At 35.7% G+C, this 22,975-nt stretch overlaps 1 protein-coding gene across 2 annotated transcripts in view; it reads left to right on the top strand.

Annotated features, from left to right (window-relative positions):
- Positions 1-22,975, top strand: part of BTBD9 (BTB domain containing 9) — a 114,745-nt gene that overhangs the window by 63,102 nt on the left and 28,668 nt on the right. For both annotated transcript variants that reach the window (XM_054629705.2, XM_077175805.1), the window contains exons 8-10: positions 6,427-6,536; positions 14,297-14,486; positions 21,797-21,904. In XM_054629705.2, coding sequence (XP_054485680.1) covers positions 6,427-6,536; positions 14,297-14,486; positions 21,797-21,904 — 408 coding nt within the window. The remainder of the gene's footprint in view (positions 1-6,426; positions 6,537-14,296; positions 14,487-21,796; positions 21,905-22,975) is intronic.

Genomic DNA, 22,975 nt, shown 5'->3' with positions numbered 1-22,975 from the left:
ACTTGAGTAGTAACACTACATGCTACACAAAATGTTTAAAATGTATGAGACATACTTTGCTTCATGAATTACCCCATATTTCAGCACTCCAAAACTGAGTAGCAGATTTGAAATTGAGCCAGCAATACTTTGCATCAATTTTCTAATCACCTGCAAGTATAAGAAGTTGTATCTGCAGGTACAAGTTTTCAAATCATAAAAATATTGATGAAAAATATATAATCAGTCATTTTAATGTTACCAATATTTAGCTGTTTTCATTTGAGTATTGTTTAGTAGTTTTCTAGTATAATTTTAACATAATGGATGCTAAGGTTTCTTGCATATATCCTTGGATGTATTTTTCTGTAGGTAAAATGTTATACTGTTTGGATAGGAGTGGTGGTTTATTTAGTCGTCGAGCATTTAGTTTATTTGTTTGTTGGTCAGTTTGTTAGGGCTCTTTTTACCTTAAACATTTAATTCTTCATGTGTATTTGTGACCCCCTTTTGAGGTCTTCTCTTATTCTCTTACGTCTGTGAGCTCAAATACCAGGAGTTACTGTGTTTCTGATTAGTAATGATTCATCCAAACAACACTTATATTAAAAGGATTCTTCAATAATTGCCTCCTTTTTTAAAATACTTTTCAGACTTTTTTTTTTAAATCCACCCTTCTTTACCACTGTCTGTCAGATTTTTGTGATGCCAGAGCTAAATACAAATTTTTTTATGTATCTTCATTACATTTTTATAGGATGAATTTCAAATTTCTTTTCTTTTTTAAGCACGGGTCAAAAGTACTGTTATTTCTTTGTTGAGCTACCTTGATGCGGATTGAAATCAATGTATCTTTCTTTTCCTTTCTTCTGTCCTTCCATCCTCCCTCTCTTTTTTCTAATACTTTTCAGGTGTTTCTTTCTTGTATTGTTTATAGTCTGATTCTAGTCTAGATCTAGACAGCATTTACTGAAGTGTCACTGGAGCAAGAAAGAAGTATTGCATGATAAATTCACAGACTGGTGGAGCAAGAGAAGCTGGGGAAAATGGCAAACACTCTCAGATTTCACTGAACAGCACTTTCCTGTATTTTCTCATGTTTTGTTTGATATGTTTAAAAATGTGGAAGCTTCAATGTATCTATACAATGAAGCTCAATTGATCCTAAGTCATAAAACCTCATGAGGATGTAGTGTGATTCAAAGAAAATTAGTTCTACTGAAGATGAGGCTCACTTTGGAAAGAATGTGGCTTCATGTCACATCCGCCTGGAAGGTGTGCAGAGCCAGCTCGTGTCTGTTCTCTGAATCCCCCTGTCCAGTTTGTTTTAGAACTAGACTTTCTGAAGAACAATGCTTTCTTCTCTATTTAAAAACTATTTTTTTCTACACAGTTAAATAGAGTCCCATTTTGTGTATTGAGTAGAGATGGCATAAAGATAAGTCAAGGTGATATTTAAGTTGTGCTTGGCTGCGAAGTCAAATCAGGAGTATGGTTTAAATATAGATTTCATGTCATCCAGATCTTCATATCTTCTCATATTTTATTTTGTGTTCTTACAGTGGAAGTCCATTATGAGAACAGGTGTGATTGCAGATTTCTGCTCATATCCAGATGGGTTCTAGGAAACTGAGCTGTTTTGGGTTGAGATCTGACCCAAAATAAAACCAGGTGAACCAGGTTCAGATTGAGAACTTCATTGGAACTAGAGATGCATATAGTGTGAAGATGGAGGTTAAAGCCGGTTTACCCAAAACTGGGGGTTTTTTGTTTTAAAGAAATAAAAATGGGAAATCATTAGAAAAGAACAAAGCATTTGTAAACTTATTGTTCTTACAGATTATTATGTATGGAGTACACAATCTATTACCACATTGTGCAAGTCTTACTTATGTTCCAAAGCACATCAGTGTTAATTTGGTTATATCCTTTGAGAAGCACTGGTTGATTGGTTGACATGTTGCTTACATGTGGTACACAAACAATTACATGTCCTGTTTAAGTGTTGTATACCGATATTTTTAGTCACTTGAATGCCCCAGCATAAAATACCTGCATACACATTCTGGCACATTACAAAGGGAAATATCCTGTGTTTTCAAACTGCTTCACGTCAGTTGTATTTCCAAGGTGAAAATGTTTGTTACTGTCCAGGTTCTGTAGGTGTTAGATGTACTTTTTCTACTGGAGTTCAATGATTTTGTCTTGTGTAAGTGTTTTATTTAATTTGTCACAGTTGTTTTCAATATTTGCAGCAGGGATTTCCTCTGGTATAAAATAGACTTTATTAGACTTGCCTGTCTAAGGGCAGGAAAACTTGTCTTCTGTCAAAAGACAGATATGTTTTCATGTTTGTTCTGGCTTAATTATTTATATTATGTATTTATTTGTGTCCACTGTTCTCCCACATGATTTAATGCTGGCAATAGATTTTTCTTCCTTGTTTTTTCTATCTTCTTGCCACAGGTTTGTTGATTCAGCTGTGTGAGTCTGAAGGATTATTCGTTTTAGGGAGCTGTCAATAAATGGAGTTTAAGCGGTGTTGAATAACACTGTTTCCTTTTCCACTGAAAAACAAACACAATGTCTTTTAATGCCCTTGTGTGTTGGGCTGTGCCTCATGCATCTTAGTGGCAGTGATTGGAATGTGAATTTTAGTGGTTCTAAGCAGTTAGAAGAGGTATAAAGTCTGTAGTTAATTTTGGCACTGGTGTCTCATACCAAATGCTCCATAAAGGAAAATGAAATGCCAATTTCATGAGTGCATTTTGTACTGATTACATTTAGTTCATTGAGTTTGCTGTTGCTATTCTAGGTTGCTTTGATAGTAACTGAAGAGTGGATATCAGTGCAAAATACCTGTTAATTTCCATTCCCTCCCTTTATTTAGTCTTCTGTCTCAATAGTCTCAAGGGATTGGAGTTTGTGCTTAATATATTTTAGTTTGTCTGTATCTTACTGCTGTTATTATAATGAAGGATTAAAATGACTCCTAGAGTATGCATATTTTCATGCTTTGACACATATTTCCTAAGCACTGTTGTGATGATGTAGGCAGCTGAGCTTTGGTGTTTGTGGTCCTTTGGGTATCCACAGCAGAATCAGTGGTGTGATCTGCAGCTGCTGTGATCTGAATTATATGTGTCAGCTTTACAGATGTAAAGAGCAGAAGTAAAACATAATTTAGTTGTTCAGATATGTAGTCACATCAGAGTACAAATATTGTAATTTCATATGAAGGAGAATAATTGCTCTTGGAAGAATGGGGGATAATGAGAGATGTTGCCATGTAGGTGCCTAATTAATCAGCCCAGGTCAAATTTCAGTCCTTTAAAATGCTACCAAGATCCAGTAGAACATGCTGTTTCCCTATAGTCAAAACAATTTTCTTGGTAGTGGGGAAAAAAAAACACTAACCAGATTTTTCTGATATTCCTGTTGTAAGGATTTTAAGGTCATGTGTAGCTTGACTCTATGTGGCTAGAGAAGTCTGTGACATATGAATGAAACTCTAGAGCACTTATATATTATCAGTATCCATTATTCTCAAAAAGGGCCAGAAAACAAAAGTAAGGGGGAAAATTTTCATGTTGCATTCCTGTTTACCTGCTAGGGAAGTCTGTTTAAACCCCACAAATTGATCAAGGTTTTTTTCATTAAAGAATGATTCAGGGGTTTTTTTCTGTCTTCCAGTCTCGTCAGTTGAGTCTAACATCCATAAACAGTGGAGCTAGTCTAGGCATTGGACTGTGATTCTTTTACTCTGCAATCAAAGATTCATAGATAACTTTGTGTCATGTGAACCTGCTTTGTTGCTGACAGGAATTTGAACAACTTCCAGTTGCTCTGAACAAACAATCAAGAAGTTTGATCTAATGATACAATTTTATAACACAAAAAATCTAAGTAAATTAGCTTTTAAAGCTAATTATGAAGCAGTTTCTTGTGTTCCTATTAATCTTGTTACTTTGTTTATTCTCTAAGCTCTTTAATGCAGGGAAGCGTAACTGAAGGGTGTCAAAGTACATCTCCATTAGTAACACTCTGGTGGTTTGACTGTGCGTTTTGTCCAAACAGCATGACTCAATCAATATCTTCCTTGCCTGGGAGAGTCAAGGGAGTGTCTATGGCAAGCCAGGCTCCATGTGCACTTCAAAATATTCCAGAATTATTCCTGTGTTTAATTGAATTCTGTGCTTCTGAGGCTGGAGGGAACAAGATCAGTTACCATTGTCGAATTTTGGACATTCCCTGTGTGTTTAGGGTTTGAACTGTGGTCGTGTGAAGCAGCGCGGCGAGAGAGAAGAAGGGTCGGCCTTCTCGAGCGTCCTGGCAAGCTGGCCAGCACCGCTTGCAGCTTGGGGGGCCCTGTCCCGCTCTTGGTCTTTGGGACTGTGCCTAAGGAGAGCACCCTGCGTTATAGCAGTGATGCTTCCTTGCAGGAGGACGAGGCCGCCTCTGGCTACAACCGGCAGGAAATAAGAGAGCGCTCTGCAGTTGGGGCAAGTCCAGGTTTATTGAAGCTCCCAGGGAAGCCAGCAACAGAAGAGAGCATGGGAGGGACTACAGCAAGTTATAAAGGAGAGGGTTACAGGGGAGGAGCCTGTCTTCGGGCAAATAGCAGTGCAGAGGGGAGTGGGGTACAGGAAATTGACATAAGGGAAATACCAATGATAACAACTTGGAGGAGGGGCCCCGGCCCCTGAACCAATCACTCCGTGCCCTAGACAGAAGTTTCCAGAGAAAAAGGTGGTGGCAGAGAGTGACTGGCAGGGCAGTGGGGAGGGGTTTAGAAAAATATACCTCGATCTCCAGAGAAAATCTCCAGAGAAACCGGGGAGGAACCAGAGTAACTGACAAGTACAGGGAGGGGAGGGAGAACCAGGGCAGAACCATTGCAAAACATGTGGAGAACAGAACATACCAACACAACACAACAGTCGTGAGTTCATAAGAAAATGTCAGCTGGTTCACATGGGCAGGTCTGGGGAAACACCTCCTGTTTGCCTGCCTGTCAACCAAGATTCCTGCAATACTCTTCACAGGCACTTGGCACAGCTACAGCATAAGGGCTAAGTTCTGCTTTACTCTTAAAACACAGGTTCATCTTCTTTGTGAATAATAAATATTTTCTCCACTTTTGCAACTGTTTTTTCTACATAGAATTACTTTCAAGACATTTGCTACTGTGATAATTGATTGATCTGCGAGTTAATACTAATTAGGCAATAGCATAGAATTCTTTGTTCCCAATTATGATTATTTAAATAATTTTTAAATGAAATTTGGAAACAGTAAATAGCTATGATGGTTGTTTTATTTGTTAAAAAGAAAATCTTAGAAAATATACTGTGTATCTTCTCAACTTGATCTGATGAAGAACACAAGCCACAATGATGCTATTGGTGAATGGCCAATATAATTATAGCATGTAAATGAAAGACAGACTAAGATTCATACATTCTGATAGTTGATAATTGAAATGAGTTAAATTCATACAAAGTTTTCTGTAAGTGTGGCTAACCCATCTTGTGAAGTAATTGATATTTGGTTTAGGTAGTTTTCTGGTTGCTTGTTCAGCATTTGTTGAGAGGTGTACTATAGTCCTTTTGAGATTTTTCAAAATTTACAGTAAGAACTGTTGGATCTCTACAGAAAATGCAGGATCAGACTGAATCAAGGTTAGTGGTTGTTTATGGAAGGTGAAACCTCCAGGGTAATGCAGCAGGTGAATAGGTCACAGTGTTTGAGAGCAGCTCTATTTGATTTGCAATTCGGGTGTGGAAATGTGAGTTATACCACCAGGCATGAAACCCAGAATAGCTTTGTTTCATAATATTTGAATGAGTTTTTTTTCATTGTTAATAAAAGATACACCAACAGAGATTGATATCCTGTACATCCAGTGTTAGAATTAGAAACAGTCTTAATAAAATGGAATTGATTTTTGGCTTTGGAAGAAAAGCCTGACTCCTTTTTTGCGTTCGTCCTGGCTGTATGACATTTTTCACAGTGCTGAAAATTTGTTCATAAAAGGATGATTATTACTGTTGTTCTTGTTGTTATTATTATTACTGTTATTATTAGTATTAGTATTTAAAACCTCCGTGAACATGTATTTGCACTAACAGACCATTTCAGAAACAGAAGGTCCCTAATTTTGCTTTTCTTGGCAAATTAATCCAGAAACATTTTTAACAGATTCCACATCTCTTTAAAGATGTGTTTTTTCTTCTTAAATTGCACTGGAGCCAGCATGAAATGCTGGACTAGATGCAAACCTGCTATGAAATTGATATTCTTTTTTACTCCTTTTTCTTTTTTTTAAGCAATTACTCAGTTCTTATGGGTCTGCATGTTACAGTCTAACTGAATCAATTATATTTAAGTGCACAGAAGTTGGTCATGTTTAACTTGTGCTGTTTACCATTTTTTGTTTCCCTATAGGTATATTCGAATTGTTGGGACCCACAACACAGTGAACAAAGTTTTCCATATTGTGGCATTTGAATGCATGTTCACGAACAAATCCTTTACCCTTGAGAAAGGTCTGATAGGTAAGAGATAAAACCATTTTCCTTTCTTATGAACTGGTGTAAACACTTTTAAAGCTGGCCATTACTGCACTCTACTTCTGTTTCCATCCAGAAATCTCTAAATTGAGTTAAACAGTATTGTAAGCATAGAATTAATTGGCTAATCCTTACAACTTCCATGAAATTCCTGTACTCTGGATTAATTAATGATGCTGCGGGAATGCTGAAATTCAAATCAACCGCTGCTGACAAAGCCACTTGTAGCTGAGTCAGTCAGTGCTGGCAATGTGATTTTTCTTTGCCTGTCACAGTATGGTTGCTCATGCCTCCCAGTAGGTTAGCCTGAATTCTTATACAAGAATGGACTAAGCACAGCTATTTATTGTAGTGATGATGGATTTGGACATTTAGGGCCTCTTATACAACCTGGTTACAACTGCTGAAAGTAAACTCTCATGTGTTCATTTCCCCCCAAAGAGTCATAGACATGCTTAGCCATGGCAGAACATTATATCAGCTGTGCTGCTGTTATTCTCAGAACACCATGCTGATGGAGCACTCTTAGCTCTGGGCAGCTTATACAGCACTGATTTAAGTACCTTTATGTTACTTAAGGTAAAGTCCCCTAAAGATCAATGGTACTGAATGATCAAATGTGTCACAGAAAGATTTAATATTGATTTTTTTAAATCGTTAAAATGGGGTGGTTTCTGTGCTTTCTTCCATATAAACTCACAAAAGTCAGATCCTGAAGTTCATTGGAGAGAGAGTGTTGAGTAGTTGTCTAGGGCAGATTTCCCACAATTTATTACTTATGGCATAAAATCAAGAATTTCAGCAAAATTCTCAGAGTTCATGCTGGTTTTAAACATATATTTAAATTTTAAATATGTACCCGTGACAGATGGAAGGGAAAACAGTTTTCAAAATAGGAGGAGAAGGAACATTTTTTAGTAAGACATATTCACTTCAAATTTTTCTCTCAGAAAGCTATAATATTTAGCTGTGAAAAACCAAGACCCAATTTCTCCAGCCTGTTCCCCATGCATTATACAAAGGCAAATCAAAAGCCTTCCCTTTGTTTTAGGCAGCATGCAAGCGGCAATGCAATTGCTATTGACTTCAAAGTAGAATAAGCAGTAAGGAAGAACTGTGTTAAAAGAAAGTATCTCCCTTCAGTAAGCTATTTAGCAGAGAAACAAAGTATCTCAGATTTGATAAAGCCATTGAGCTGAATTTCATAGTTAGCCCTGCCAGCCATGAGTTTTTAAAAACTTCATACAAAATCAGTTAGTGTGTACAAATATTTGTATGTATTTGATTTCAGATGATCAAACTTATTTAGTAAACACTCAATTTTGGACTTAAAGAATTTTGAGTGTTAACACAAAGATTGTTTGATCATAAGTAGGTGAGGCAGTAAATCCATGCATGTTTGTGTAAGTGAATTTATACTGAAAGTGACTCATCTTTCATAGACTCAATTATTTTTACTGGTTGAGTGATCATTCTGGTGAGACAAACTGATATCTTTTATCATTTCTTAAGTTTCAAAGGTAATCTAGGGGATGGAGACTTTATATGGATTTATTAAAAATTCTCTGTTTGAGAGAATGGTTTTGTAGAATCTTACAGGTGAATAGGATTTGGCAGCATAACACTGAGGGTTTCTGGTGTTAATGGTGATTGTTAATCAAGGGCAGCTTTGCTGTTCTTCAGTGTGGGTCAGTCAAGATGTTATATGTGTAAGTCATTTCAAGTGATCAACAGTAAGGAAAGAGAGGGGCCTGTAGGTTTACACAGGTTTTTATATTTAAGGGATATTAGTCAATTCAATTGGTAGAAAGTTAAAAGTAAGAACTTGAGGAGCAGTTAATTGAAAGTGGGGTGTGGATAGTCTTCCAACTGTCAGTGAGGCACCAGCAGTTGTATACATGACCCTGCAGAGTTTCTGGTGAGAAAGATAGAAAATTGAAAGATTTGGGGACTAGTTGAGGCCAGTCCAGTTGTGAAATGGAGCATGGACACCTCTGACTGTCCATGAGAATTTTTGGCCATCAGTATTGCCTATTTAAAAACATTCTCAGCAACTTTGATCCAACAAAGAGATATTATATCTCTTCAATGCTTTTTTTCAGTGTGGTGATTACCATAAGGTGCTATATTGTATCGCTTCTGCAATCAAGCAGACTGCAAGTCCGAGGTCTACCTGTGTAAAAACTCAGTTTGAGTACCAGTGGGTTGGCACAGATTGATTTTATTACTGTGTTGAGGATTTGTAATGTTTGTTTCTGCTTCTGAAATGACCAGATAGGATAAAATGAATTGAAAGCAGTTAGGAAAAATCAACGAAATATAAGAAAGCGCAGTAATCAGAGCAGATTGCTTTTAAGCTTGACTGAGTAGAGAAACTTTCATCTTAAACCCTTGAAAAGCAGTTCATTGGGTTCATTGCTTATCCCATATGTTATTAAATGTGGTAGTTATTAAATTAGCCTAGAAAAAACACAGCTGCTGTTTCTGTACTCTGTTTTATTTAAAAAATGAAGTATTGGTCAGCCCTAGAAGGCCATAAGGTCCTTTCAAAAAGACTTAGTGACCCCCTACTTCTACCAAAACAACACTAAAGATAAGATGTGAAGATTTGTCATTTGAAAACTCATTCCAAAGAAATGAGGCCTCTGAGGTATTTGGTTAGAGATGTTATAGAGACTTGAGAAATTATTTATTTAATTTTTGTGAAAGATACTCAACTTGATCAGAGAGCTGTGTATGTGAAGAGTGTAATTTATCAGATATATTACTACTGGTGCATAATATCTATGTGATGGCCATCACCATACAGTGAAGATTAGAAGGCTGGTAAACAAATAATAAAAATGAAGTGTTGCTTCATTATAACAACAATTTTATGTTGTTGTGTTTTTGTTTACAAGGTTTTACTGAAAAATTACTAATTTTACATATTACAATTAAAAGTCAATATGGAAGGTGATTTATACAGTTACTTTATACAATACTGGATGTGGTACTAACACAACACAATGGTAGCTGAGTAGCACTTTTGAAGCAAAAGTAGCAGAAAATGCTCTTCATAGCACTACCCAGTGTTTAAGTGTTGGTTTACAGTTTGTTGTCTTGTGAAATGAGGTGACAGAAAGGAATGTAATCATATGAAATTATTTCCCTAATGCAGATGTTAAGGTTGAGATGTATTTTTCTTTTTGGCATAGTATTATTTCTAAGTGTGTAAGTTAGCAGTTTTCCATATTAAATTCATGATATTAACATAACTCTTTTGTTTAAAAAGGATGCAAATATTCTTTAATCTGACAATCATAGTGCTTGCTTATAATGAACTTCTGCTTATGAAGTTGTGAATGGTCTTAAGCCATTACTATATAATCTAGAATTCAAAAGAAAAGATTATTTTCTCAAGTAAGAGATATACTGCTTTGGAAGCAGTACCTGGTGTCATGCAGTGTATTGTAAAATGTTCTAATCTGCCCAGTGGCAAAAAGTTACAAGAGTTAAAGAGCTGCTTCTGTGCAAGGCCTCTTTAGGTTTCTTGGATTTTTTTCCATGCCTTAGTAGAGGAAAAAAATTCCTCTTTTCTGCCTCAAATGGAAAAAAAATCATAATCTCAGTGTCCTTTAATCAATACTCAGTGCTAAGGGGCAGTCAAGGATTATGTGGGCTCGACCAACCGTCTTTCTGATTTTGAGCCTGGTGAAGGGCATTGGAAGTGCAGTGTGGATGGTTTTTCCATGGAGCAGTGTTGGTCTGTGGTCTATCTCAGTCTATCAGGCTGTCTTGTAATATGTACAATGCACATGAAAGAGAGAACAGTGAATAATGAGTGAAGAGCAGAAGATGGATGTAAAAACATTGGAATGTCCTTTGGTCACCCTCTGAGGAATGCTGTTCAGTTCTTAGGAATCATCATGAACCTTCATTTGTGTGCTGTTCAATGCCTTAGGAGAACTTGTTTAAAAAGGGATAAAATGATACAAATAAATATTCACTTGTCTTTTACTCTGGCAGTTATTTAGAAAAAGCAAAAGAACAAACAAAACTCAATGTGTAACAGGGAGAAACCAGTCATATCAGTTTCCTAGTGTGTGGTTCAGCTTCGTAAAAGATGACTTTGTCTCTCCCCAAGGAAGCAGTGAAAGATGCTGGGTTTTGTCTAGTTTGTTGTTGACTCCACACAAAGCTATCATATTTTGTTTATTCCTTTTTGAAAAGGGTCACATTTTCCAAAACAATGCAGGCTTACCCAGCAGTATAATTCAGCTCTGCTGCAGACATAGCTTTAGGAAATTATGAAAAATTGAAGACAATCTAAGTACTGCAGGATTTTTTTCCCCTTTCTGCAAGAAAGGATAGCCACATGGTTGGTTTTGAGAGAGATCTGTTCATGTGGTTCCAGTTCTTTTTTTTTTTAATCCTTTTCTGTCTGTTTCCAGTGCCACAAGGAGGGATGCACACTTCCTAAAACAACTGATATTTCTGACAGCCCTTTGCAGACACAATGTTTAATGAAAGAGCCCTGTAGCAGCCAATTAGTTGACAATGAAAAGTATGGCCAATTCTAGTGACTTGAATGGTTTTGTTCTAATTTATTGGATTAGGAATCACAAACTGTAGCAAGTATCAAGTGAAAAATCAGCCTTCTCTGAAGTTTTTCTAATATAATTTCTGACAGTTGGACAAAAACACATATTAGTGGGGTTTTCTTTTCCAGCTAAATATGGCTTGCAGAAGGCTTTTCACTGAAACAGGTGAAGATACTGTTGATATTTGTTTGAAGTTGATATTTTTTTAGCTCTTGATTTCTTTGAATAATTTAATTGAAGATTCAAATTAAATATAATAATTTCATCAGCAAGTTTCAACTCAAGAAAATAAGAAAGAGTATGTTGAATGAAAGACAGGACATGTGGCTGTACTTTTAATTAACTGAAAAGTCTGTAGATTTCTTATTTTTTCTACCATGTAGCAAATAAACAAGGGCAAATTCATATATTGAATAAAGATTAGATTTAACAAATCTTTTGGCATGTGGAAAATAATGAGAGCAAAATGCCTTTTACCCCTTTAATTCTTTAATACAATATGATCAAACTCTGAAATAATCCTTGCATACTTAATTCTCTTTTTCTTTAGTCTCAGCTTTCTATTTTCCTACCAGCCAGGAAGGAAACTTTTGTCAGTTTAGTAGTTTTCAATTAGAGAAGGAATGCAATTTTATAGTTAAAAATTGAACTATTGGAAGATAAGCTTTTAACAGATATAATCATGAGAGGAAAATCACTCCTTCATACTAACTAAAATAAAATTATGCTGCTTCTAGTGTAATTGCTTGTTTATAGTTTTCTTCACAATGATAGTTTTGTGTCTTAAGAGAATTCCCTAAAATGAACAGTTTTGTTGCAATGATGACACATAAGCAAAGAACTTTTGACTATTGCCTAGAGTGCAGTATAAATATATTCACAGTCCATAATGCTTTAAATTGATGCTTTCCTATAAAATAAGACTATGTAATAGATCTGCTGTCTCCATGTATGTTTATTTTCATAATTTCTTTAAGGTTTACTAATGGCTGGTTTTGTAAACCAGTACAAATACCCACTTTGTTCTGTTCCTTTCTGTGTTGCAAAAAGTTATTTGAAGATTTTCTTTCATATTCTCATCCACCCACATTGTAGTGAAGTCACAGTGGATGGACAGAAAGCAAAAGCTGACCTGTCCAGAATGAGAGATAAAAGGAAGTAGTCTACACTCAGATATGGAAGCTACTTTGCAGCAGCAGCAATTACTTTTTTTTCAGAGTGCTTCAGGGGAAAAAAAAATTCTTGTGAAAAATTAGGTATGCTAAAAAGACAAAGAGAAACAAGCTTAAGGAGTGATAAATGACTGAGGCTACAACACACTTCTGGTACATTTTTATCTTGGAAGATCTCTTGCAGCATAAGACAAAGAGACAAGAAAGTAAGTTTTAATAAGTGTTTGATGCTGCTGTCCTGTAACCTCAATCATCTTCTCCTTTTATTTGCTTACAGAATGTGTTTGCTTTGCTAACACATGGTCTTTCCTGTTCCATAAAAGCAAATCAGACTTTTCAGCCCAAAACTGTTGTATGAACAGTAGGAAAAAAAAAATTGTATTTGTAATCTTCTCTTTTCTCTGACAACATGTAAGAGCTGGATAGCTGGTAGATTTAAAAAAGAAAAAGGAAACGAAAATAGAAACAACTGTTGGTTTTGACAGTTTCTGTTTGTAAATAAGTGACCTAAATGGAAGCGGATATTCTAATGGGAAGAAGAAAGACAACCAAAAGACTTGAAAATACAGAAGAGTCCCCATCAGATGGTACTTTCAATAAATTTATCATGCGTATATAAAAGATAATGAACATTCAAAATAGGGAGTGGCAGACCCCCTGGGGAAAAGGAACAGGATCACACTTTCTGCGCACTTCAATTAGTCAGAGTCACTTTCTAATTAGCTGTTGTAGGGAAGACCACAGAATTATGTTAAAACCACACCAAGACAGTTTCTGTAAAGTTTTTAAGGAGTTTGATTAATCAGGGTAACATCTTCTTAGGAGGGTCATGGATTAGTGCAGAAATCTAAATGTGAGAAGGAGCAGGATGATGCTCAGAGGGCACGCAGGCCAAATATTGCATGAACTGAGCTGCACTACATTCAATTAATCACTTAGCTCAGAGTGTGTCTGGAATGTGCCATGGAGCCTCAATATAAGCATTGATTTTGACTCTTCTACTCATTTTCTTTTTTGCCAAGATTGGAATAGCTTCCTCTTCCTATTAAAAAAAAACAAACCAGCTCTATGTAAAAGATGCTTTAACGTTTATATAAAATGAATACACAAATAAGTTCCTTTGCTCCCAGGGAGGAGTGGAAGAAAAGGAAGTCTAGACAAATTTTAATTCAATGCCAGTACTCTTAGTTCGCAGTGTAAGGCTTTGCTTTATTGAGATTGTTCCCAGTGAAGTACTTCTAATGTCTAACACCTGCTCTCCCATAAGAATCTAGGAATTGTTGAGTGCCTCTTTTCAGTAATTGGGGAATCAGGAGATTTCTAGAATAGTGAAGTGGTGATTTTAGTAATTTTTTATGAGCAGACAGAGATGATAGTATATTTGGTAATGCAGTAGCTTTGCCAAAACTGGTTGTTTTCCACTGCCTTGGATTACTGCTTTGCAATGATCTTACAGCTTCTTCCCATATGTTTTTTAAGGTGTTTTGGTTGGTTAGTGGCTTTCTTAAGATTATGCTTCTGACACCAATAGCACAGTGAAATCACAGAATTCTAGCTCTTCATGGAAAATTATCTCTTTTTTTTCATGCTGAAAACTCATACAGTTATCTCTGAAATTTCTCATAGCTGTGTTCTAGTCATTTTTGAATGTTGTAGTAGAGGGAGGATTCATCATGAAAATAGGAAGAAATTATTTCAAAATTTCTGAAGTTTTGCTGGACAAGATATTTTTTTCCCAATTGTGTTAAAAGAGTGCTTTCATAACACCAATACTGAAATCCATCTGTTAATTTACCAAGCTATTCTGGAATCAGTGGTATAAAAAGTATCTGTACCACTTGTTCATAGTTCATTATATGTGAGTTAAATTTCCTTCTGTTGATTGTATTTTCTTTTTTTTTTTACCAGTTCTTCTCCAGCAATAAAGACCACTGGCATCTGAACTGTTTTCTGAATGTCTGTCTGTCATCTTTGTGTTTTTAATTTACAGTTCCCACTGAAAATGTGGCAACAATTGCAGACTGTGCCAGTGTGATTGAGGGTGTAAGTCGCAGTCGCAATGCCTTGTTGAATGGAGACACGAAGAACTACGATTGGGATTCTGGATACACGTGCCACCAGCTTGGGAGCGGAGCCATTGTGGTGCAGCTGGCACAGCCCTACATGATTGGATCAATACGGTAGGAGGATTTATTTTTCTCTAAATTAGGGGCCACAGTGAAATTTTTGCTGAGCAGTTATTTTCTTTAGAATGTATGACATTTGGAAATGACATTAATTAGGGGGCTAGTTTAGTAGTTGTCACTTGGCTTCTTACTTCAGTATAACAGGCATGTTAAAAATTAAATGTGTGAATTATATGTCAAGATACAGAGTGCAATTGCAGAAAATAATACTTTTCAGAGGCATAATAGTAGTAACAGCCAAATTATAAGATTAAAGTTATATACTTATTTTATAATAGAATTTAATTGCAGTCTCACTTATGGTTAAGTAGGTGCAGTTACTGTTATCCACTTAATTCTGAAAACAATTTCCTTGAAGAAAATCATCATGTCAAGTCAGCCCCGCTTCCTTTCTGCTATACAATTACTGCTAGTTTTTACTTAAACATGGAGGGTGTAATAAAGGTACAGCAACCTGAATATTGATTTACCAGGCTGGATTTATGAATGTGTTTAGATTTGGATTGAAGTTCATTGGGCTGTTTCTACTGTAAATGTGTGTATACATATGAAGATGAAAATTTTGGCTGATGTAGAGACCTAGGAAATAGATAGGAGAGCCGGATTTTTCACAGGTGAAAAGAAAAATATTCTTGCCAACCTCATATTCTCTGACTATTAATGTTTGGGATGTTTGTTTCATAAAATCAGGCATAGAAAACCTTGTCTTAATGGGATAATGGTCTTTGTAAATTTAGACTGTGCAGTCAGGGACTTAATTTGTATGCTCTGTGACAGAGAAATAAAGATTTCTGAAGTTCAGAGTACCAGTGATCAAAGGCTGAAATCCCAGGTGAGTATTGGCTTGCAAACAGAGACCATGTATGTAGATACGTATTTCTAGGAGCTCAGTGCCTTCCCCCTATTAAGAGCTGCCAAGTGAGATTTGAAAACTCTTTTATAGCTGCCAATTTCTATTCTGTGTGGTTGGGTTTTGGCCTATGGCATTGTTATGATGGTCGTAAAACTCCAAAGATAAGAGTTTGACATCAGCTATCCAGGCAAATCCCTAACCCAACAAAAGTAGTGTTTTGTGCATATGCAAGCTGTAGATGTTATGCATAATGCAAGTCCAGCATTGTTCTCACTGTGGGAAACAAGTTGAGTAAGTGTGGTTGGCAACTTTCCACACTCATTTGAGTTTGGTGTTGTTAATATTCTATTAAATTTTGCATTTCAAGTAGAAAAACAAGCAGTACTCAGATTTCTTTAAATAGGTACATGAAAATGTAATGCTATCATTTTCATGGCATTTTAAACTTAAGTAGCAGTTTTTAGCAGCAAGGCTTCGGCCATATAAAAGATGAAGAGAAGAATATGCTAACTGGAATGGATAGTTTCTCTGTCTTTCTATCATACTGTTTTCTGATATGCTTCAATTGTTATCCTTCAATTATATATCCTTCAATTGATGCATTGTACCATCCTTTTCCAGTTAGTGAAAAAAACTGAATTCTTATAATAAATGCTATGCTATTGTTTATTCTTGTGCAGAAGATTTTTAATAAATCTCTTTATTAAATGGTGTGTTAGGTGAATTAAACTTTTGGTTGCCAAGAAATGATAACTGTGTAATCAGCAAGTGTGTAGAGCAAATTAAAAAAATAACCCAAACATTACATAATTCAAAACTATTAGGCATATAATGATTTATGTGGTATTGAATTGTACAGCTAGAGGTTCAGAATCTCATCTTTCTTTGTCAGTTTCCCTGCATGTATAGTACAACCAAGATTAATAGCTTGCTTTACAAAAATAACAGTAATAAAGCTTATAGTCTGGGGTATCTTCTCGCAGAGGAGACTACCTGGATTGCCTAGAGACAGAAATGCTAGCAGCATGTCATTTTTCCTTTTTTTGTGTACTGCCTAGAAGAACAAGGGTTTTGAGTTGGAGCCATGTCTATTGCAGGTCATAGGAAGCCGAGGGAAGCTGCCCCTTGGAGTGGGGAAGTGAAGTTTCACTCTGTGGCATCTACAGCCTTGGCAAGGGTCTGGAACATGTTCTATATTATTCAGTGCTAAAGATGATGACTGTGGTCTCTTTATTCAGCATCAGGAAATCTATGTTTTGTACAGAAATCAAATCATATATAAACCTAGACAACAGCAAAAAGTCTTAGTATTTAATCTTTATGGAAGCAAGAAATTTTTTTTTGTTAACAGAATGTCTGCCACAACTGATGGAACTGTAGTCACTGCCTGTTTTCCTGCTGTTTGCTTGTTTGAAAACTCCCTTGATCTCATGCTCCCACCAAATAGAAAAAAATTCCAGGAGCATTTGCTTTAGGCTGGCAGTACACCATGACTACAGAATGAATTAATTCTGCTGCCCTCAGAAACTGAGTCATTATACCCATGGGTTTGGATTTTAAGTGAATAATTAGGAATTAAAGTATGTATCTTTTTAGTTCAGAAACACAAGTGTGCCATTGAATATATTTATTTCAGAGGGGGTAAATATTATATAAACCTTTGAAAAAAGGTAGTAGCTGCTTTTAGTCTATAGAAATGGGAATATCACTGGAGAGAGCCTCTAAGACATATGTTACCATGGCAACTAAATTCTGAGTATGGAAAAAAGACCAGAAGAACTATTGGTGTTCAGATATGCCTTAGAAATGCAGAGAGTTGAATGTTTCAAGAATATATATTGTATGCATGCTTTCTGCCAAAGTCATTCCAATGTCTAAGAATCTTAGCACCCTTCAGGTTGAAAGGGACTTGAGGAAGAAGGAATCTAGCATCAGGTTGTTTCTCAAAGGAGGGTCAGTTATGAAAAAAGACCATCCAAATCAAGGCTTCATGTACACAGGTCTTAAAATTTCCAAGGCAGAAAATTCCACAACTTCTCTGGGTAGCCTGTGATAAGCTGTTCTCAGACACTGACAAGTGCTGCTAGGTTCCTCCCAGCCCCAAGCCTCCTTAGGCTGAACAAGCCAGCTTCCCCAGTCTCTCGCACAGGGTGTGTGCTTCAATATCATGAACGTTTAGATGGTCCTCTGCTGGAATTGCTGAGATGTATCAATGTTCTATTTGGATCCAAAAAGGGATTCAGTATCCCAGGCATGATCTAACAAGTGTCAGGTACAGAACAATGATCTCTTACCATCGTTTTGCTGGCTCAGTTCCTGTTACTCCAGCTCCATAGGTTTGTAACCTTCACTGCTGAGAGGACATGCAGGCAACTAATGACATCTGTTCAGTTTGACTCAGGAATTCCATGGGAGACCACATTGAAACTTTGTTAATATTGAATACTTCTATTTGTATATATTTGTATATAAATAATATATATATATATTGTTATGTATATGTTATGTATATATAAATTTGGAGTCTTGACTTCCACATCAAAATTTACTCAGAAATTCTAAAAGAGGTCTAATGACAATCATAGGTCAATACTATTTTCTAGTGGAGAAGACATGGAAAACATGGAGATTTCAATCCCTCCCTTTCAATCCAAACTATTCTATGATCCTATGGGGTTTTTTAAACAGTTGTTACTAAATACGGTCTTTTAGATTATTAAATTTTTCGGAATATTTATGAGTTTTGTTTTTTATTAGTTCTCAGAACAGCTAACAGAGTAATTGTTAATTTAGGTATTTTTTCCACATAGTTGCCTGTCTGGACACAAAATATCTTTCTACTTTTAGTCCCTGAAAAGACCCATATCAATGGCAGAATGCTATAGTGTTTAATTAGGAGCAGAAAGAAAGCAACTGATGTGTGTAACATAGTAAACATAATTTAATTTTTAAATGGCTAAAAGTGAATATTGCAGCAGCTGCCATATCACAATGACTTTCTCTCTAATTCTCCCTGCATTTATCTGGAATAGAAATATAGTACTATTATGCTACAGTCTTTGGCTGATTTTTCTTATCAGTTAAAAAAAAATAATTCTTAGAGTGTATGTGGTAGAGATGGAATTCTATGCCATAGTGATTTTCATATTAGAATAAATAGGAAGACAAAAAGTATGTCTTTAGAAAAGTACGAGAACTATGTATCCAACTTTAATCTTTCTGAAGACTTTAATGGTCATATGAAATTGATAGCTTTTTGTATTCAGAGTAATCCATAAATTACCAAACAGCATCAGTGAACTTGAATGTATTTTCTGTTTGCTTATACCATCATCATATACATCATCATCTTATGCTTTCTGATTTTCCATACCATTTCCACTTATGAAGCTTTTCTTTCTTTGCTGCTCATTTTCTGCGCTTGCCTGACTTGAGAGTAAAATCATGACTCAGAATGAATGATCATAGGAACACTTAGAAAATAGGCAGAAATTTTGTCTCCTTTATAGGATCTTTGTAGGAAGAAAGAAGGTTTCTTGCAGGATAACTACTGAAACATAAATATCTGCAGAAAATTGAAGGGGTTTATAGACAACCAGAGGCAAAAATGCAGCAACAATTGTATATAAAACCTCCTTCCATGTGGAAGGGTTTTCTTTCTTTTTCTCTTTCAAGATGTGTCGCTACTTCATGTTTTAATTTCTGTCGTTTAGGTTTCTACAAGTATGCAAGTGGTTTATGAACACAGTACTGTCAAATATTTATCTGTATGTTCTCTGTAGTGACTTACAGTACTCAGGAAGCAGGTGTCATCCTGTCAGGTGCATGACTAATATTGTTTGGTTTTCTGCTAGCACCTTGAGTATATGTAGTTATATAGCAGTCTGAACTAAACAGTGACAATCTTTTTTACAGAAATTTAAAAATAAAAAGTAAGCACAGACAGCAGAAAATGTTTTTAGAAATGCAGAACATTCAATCACAGGGCAACACATGACATTTAGGGACATAACTGTTTAAAAATACTGCAGCTTTTTTTTTTCTTGTAACAGGTAGCCAATATAATCATTTTCCTATGCCTGCAATGTGAAGTTTTATTCATATTTGAAAAGCTTTTATCTTATAAAGTAAGGCATTGTGGACAAGTGATGTAAACGGCAATGTCATATTAAATGATTCACAGGCTTAGGCTCCAGATACCCAAAACAGAAATATGTTTAAATCTCACAGTGTTGCAGGGTGTAAGCTGGATAAATCTTCACTCAATTTTTCTTTCTCAGTCCTGAGGGTGAGATACACTAATGAGCTAATTTAACTTTTTATTTCAATATGGAAAGTCCTAAGAACATGGGGGATTTTGCCATAAACAGATGCATTTCCAATGGGTATAGTTCTGACTTTTTAAGTGAAATGTTCTCTTTCTGGTCATTTAATATTCATCTTAGCAAAACATAGCTTTGCTAAAAAAGTTCAGCATGGTAATTTGCCTGTAATGTGTCACAAAGATTATTGTGCCTGGCATAAAAAGTGGCCTTTGTGCTCAGTGTGCACTGGTGAATATTTTAGTTGTCACCTGAAATTTCAAGCAGAGTAAATTCCACCTAAGTTCTACTGTCAGTCTACATCCTGATTTTCTCCTAAAAAGCTACTAGAGAAGAAATAACTTCTTATTTTCCTTCAGAAGTATCAAAGAAGCAGAAATCTACATTTAGCATTCATGCAAAGTCACTTTGGGAAAGATGCTGCTGACTTTAATTCACTCATTATTTGATTTATAATAACTCTAAACCATATGATTTTTAAACCTATTTAATGAGATTCGGTTGGTTTGGAAGAGATCAATTATATATTTTTGAAAGGAACAAATATGTCCTGTAAGACTTTTGCTTTAAAGCCAAGCCAGCTGTGTTTTAATTATGGTATTGTTAGTTGAAATTACAGTCGCCAGTGTGCTTCTGATATTCAAACTCTTGATCATAGCTTTGAAAACATGGATCAAGGAAACAGCAATGAGTCACCATGATAAAAAGGATTCTATTGAAAAGCATAATTAGCTACATTTTGATAGACTTTTTGAAGGAAAACAAATTTATGAATGGTTTTATTTTTCCTCTTTCTATAATTTAGAAGACTTGGTTTAAATATAAATGTTAAATCAATTTAGGACCTGTTGATTAGTAGCAGTTACCAAAAAGAGGACTGTAATCAGTAAACTTCTTTTTTTAAGAAAATGCTCTTCATTTGGTGTCTTTGAAGACCTTTCAGCTGTAGAAAAGCAGAATGGGGATAATCAGATGAAGGAGAGGTGTTGAAGTTGAGTGGTTGTGTTTTGGGGTGTGGGATGTTTTTTTAAGACTGTTATGATGCCACAGACAACTCTTCATTTTTTAATAAGTCAACTCTGAATTTTTTAATTTGCAAATAGACAGTATTCATATGTCAAAAGTCTAAAAGACTTTTATTGAAAGTGTTTTCATTTAGCTTCTTAAAGCTACTTTTGACAGCATATTATTTCTGATAATATTGAGTTACATTCAGCATCTGGAGAACTTGTTTTAAATCTGCTTGGCCACTAGACCTAATGCCACTTTTAACACTGGGATTTCAAAAGCTGAAAAGAAAGGCCTGGACTAGGATGTTTCTCTCTGTACTTGGCATTGGGAGGCTTCCCTCGAGTACTGTGTCCAGTTCTGGGCCAGATATCTCTAATAACAGGGAGATAATGCCCATATAAAGAAAAGTAAAGAAGATACATTTCCCAGATACAGTTTTTGATAATACTTGAGCTAAATGCCATCCCTGATGCTTTAGGTCTTCTTCTCTGTAAGACAAGTATGGAAATCAAAGGCTATTCAATATCACTTAGTGCCCTTCCTGAAGAGAGTGCATGTTTGTTAGAATTATTGTTTTTCTTTTTCTTCTGCCTTTTTAGCAATTTGTTTAACAATTTACTGCCTTTTTTTCCTTCTTCTTCTGATGAACCAGGACTGGGAATTCCCATTTCCTTACTTTTTAAAACATATATTTCTGATATATTTTCCAAAATCAAAATAAAATACAATTAAGAAGGCAGCATAATCCTTTTAATCACCTAATTATTTTTTCTGTCCTCTCCTAAACTGTCTTTTTGAAACAGATCTTTGCATCATTTATTAAGAAGGCAATTCCATGTGGCAAATAAGTTAAAAGTAATTGGATTAATTTAATAGATTAATGTTCATAAGTTGGTTATTATAAGCTTGTGAGTCTGTTGCTGGCCTCAGGATAATAAGAATGGAGACACCGTAGTTTGAGATGGCAAAAACAGTAAAGACTTTGTTGAGTGTTATAGGTACATTCCATAAGAAACAGTTACATTTAGAAAGGGTTAAGTGGAGAAAATAAAGGGCTGGAAAAATTTAAAAGTTGGTTTAATGTTTAACTTATATCTCAAAAACTTCTTCTTATGTAGGTTGCTACTTTGGGATTGTGATGATCGGAGCTACAGCTACTACATTGAGGTTTCGACAAATCAGCAACAGTGGACCATGGTGGTGGATCGCACAAAAATTTCCTGCAAGTGAGTTTAGTTTTTTACACTCATTGGCATAAATTAAGAACTGGAAGCTGGGATTTCTGGTGGGTTTTTTGTTCACTACTTATGTATGTTACTGTGAAAAGAATGATCATTGCATAACCTGTGGATTAATGCAACACTTACAGAATCAATTTCTTAAGATTAGTTCTGGATCTTCAGACAATCAGTTGGATTCTTCATTCATAAAAAGCCTGCCTACTATACCCTTGGTTTTGTGATCACTACAAGTTAAACTGTGTTTTTCTGGAGGTCACATGTTTATGGTGACCCTGGATGTCAAACCACCCTCCCTTGAGAAATGTGGTAGGAGAGGGAAGAGAGCATACTTGATAAAGGATTTTGCTACTCAAACGTCTTTCTCCCTTACCAAAACTCATGAATGTATTGTATCACATCTGAGGAGAGTGAGGGTAGATACCAAATCATGATAGACCACACGGTTGCCAAAGCTTGATCCTCTGTTCAAAAGTAGAGTACTTGACTTATGCACTGAACACTCTGCTTTTGAAAAGCACCCTTCCAGAGAAGGATAGTGCTCCTTAAGCAGAGATCAAGAAGAGAGAAAAACTTCCATTTACATTTGAATATTTAAATCAGGAAAAATCAATCAGGCACAAATACTTTCCAACTGTATACTCTCCATTGGCTTTACTGCAGTTTCTGCTGATAAAATCCATTCCTCAAGTATGGATGAGTAATTTGGTGCCGAGAGCTTTCTTAAACCATGTGATGATGATTCAAATTCCTAGCAAAGATCTAGATACTGGTCATAAGACTGAAAAGACAGTCTGCAAATTCATATATGACGTATCCAGAAGCCAGGTATGCTCAGCACTCAGTGAATGTTGATGGGATGTGATTTCCTGATTAAACCCCTGGGAAGCTCAGAATTATAAAAATCTTACACATCTTTCATTTTCCCTGAGTCAGTTTTCCATGAGATGTGCTTTCTTTCTTCGGACAAAATTCAAGTCATCAGCTTATATGGGGCCAGCCCCACCCATCTTCTACTTGTGCCAACCAAAACAAAATTGATATTACAAATTCAGAGAC

This window comes from Agelaius phoeniceus, chromosome 3 (genome assembly GCF_051311805.1).
Source record: "Agelaius phoeniceus isolate bAgePho1 chromosome 3, bAgePho1.hap1, whole genome shotgun sequence".
NCBI lineage: Eukaryota > Metazoa > Chordata > Aves > Passeriformes > Icteridae > Agelaius > Agelaius phoeniceus.
This window is presented reverse-complemented; position numbering and strand designations above follow the sequence as displayed.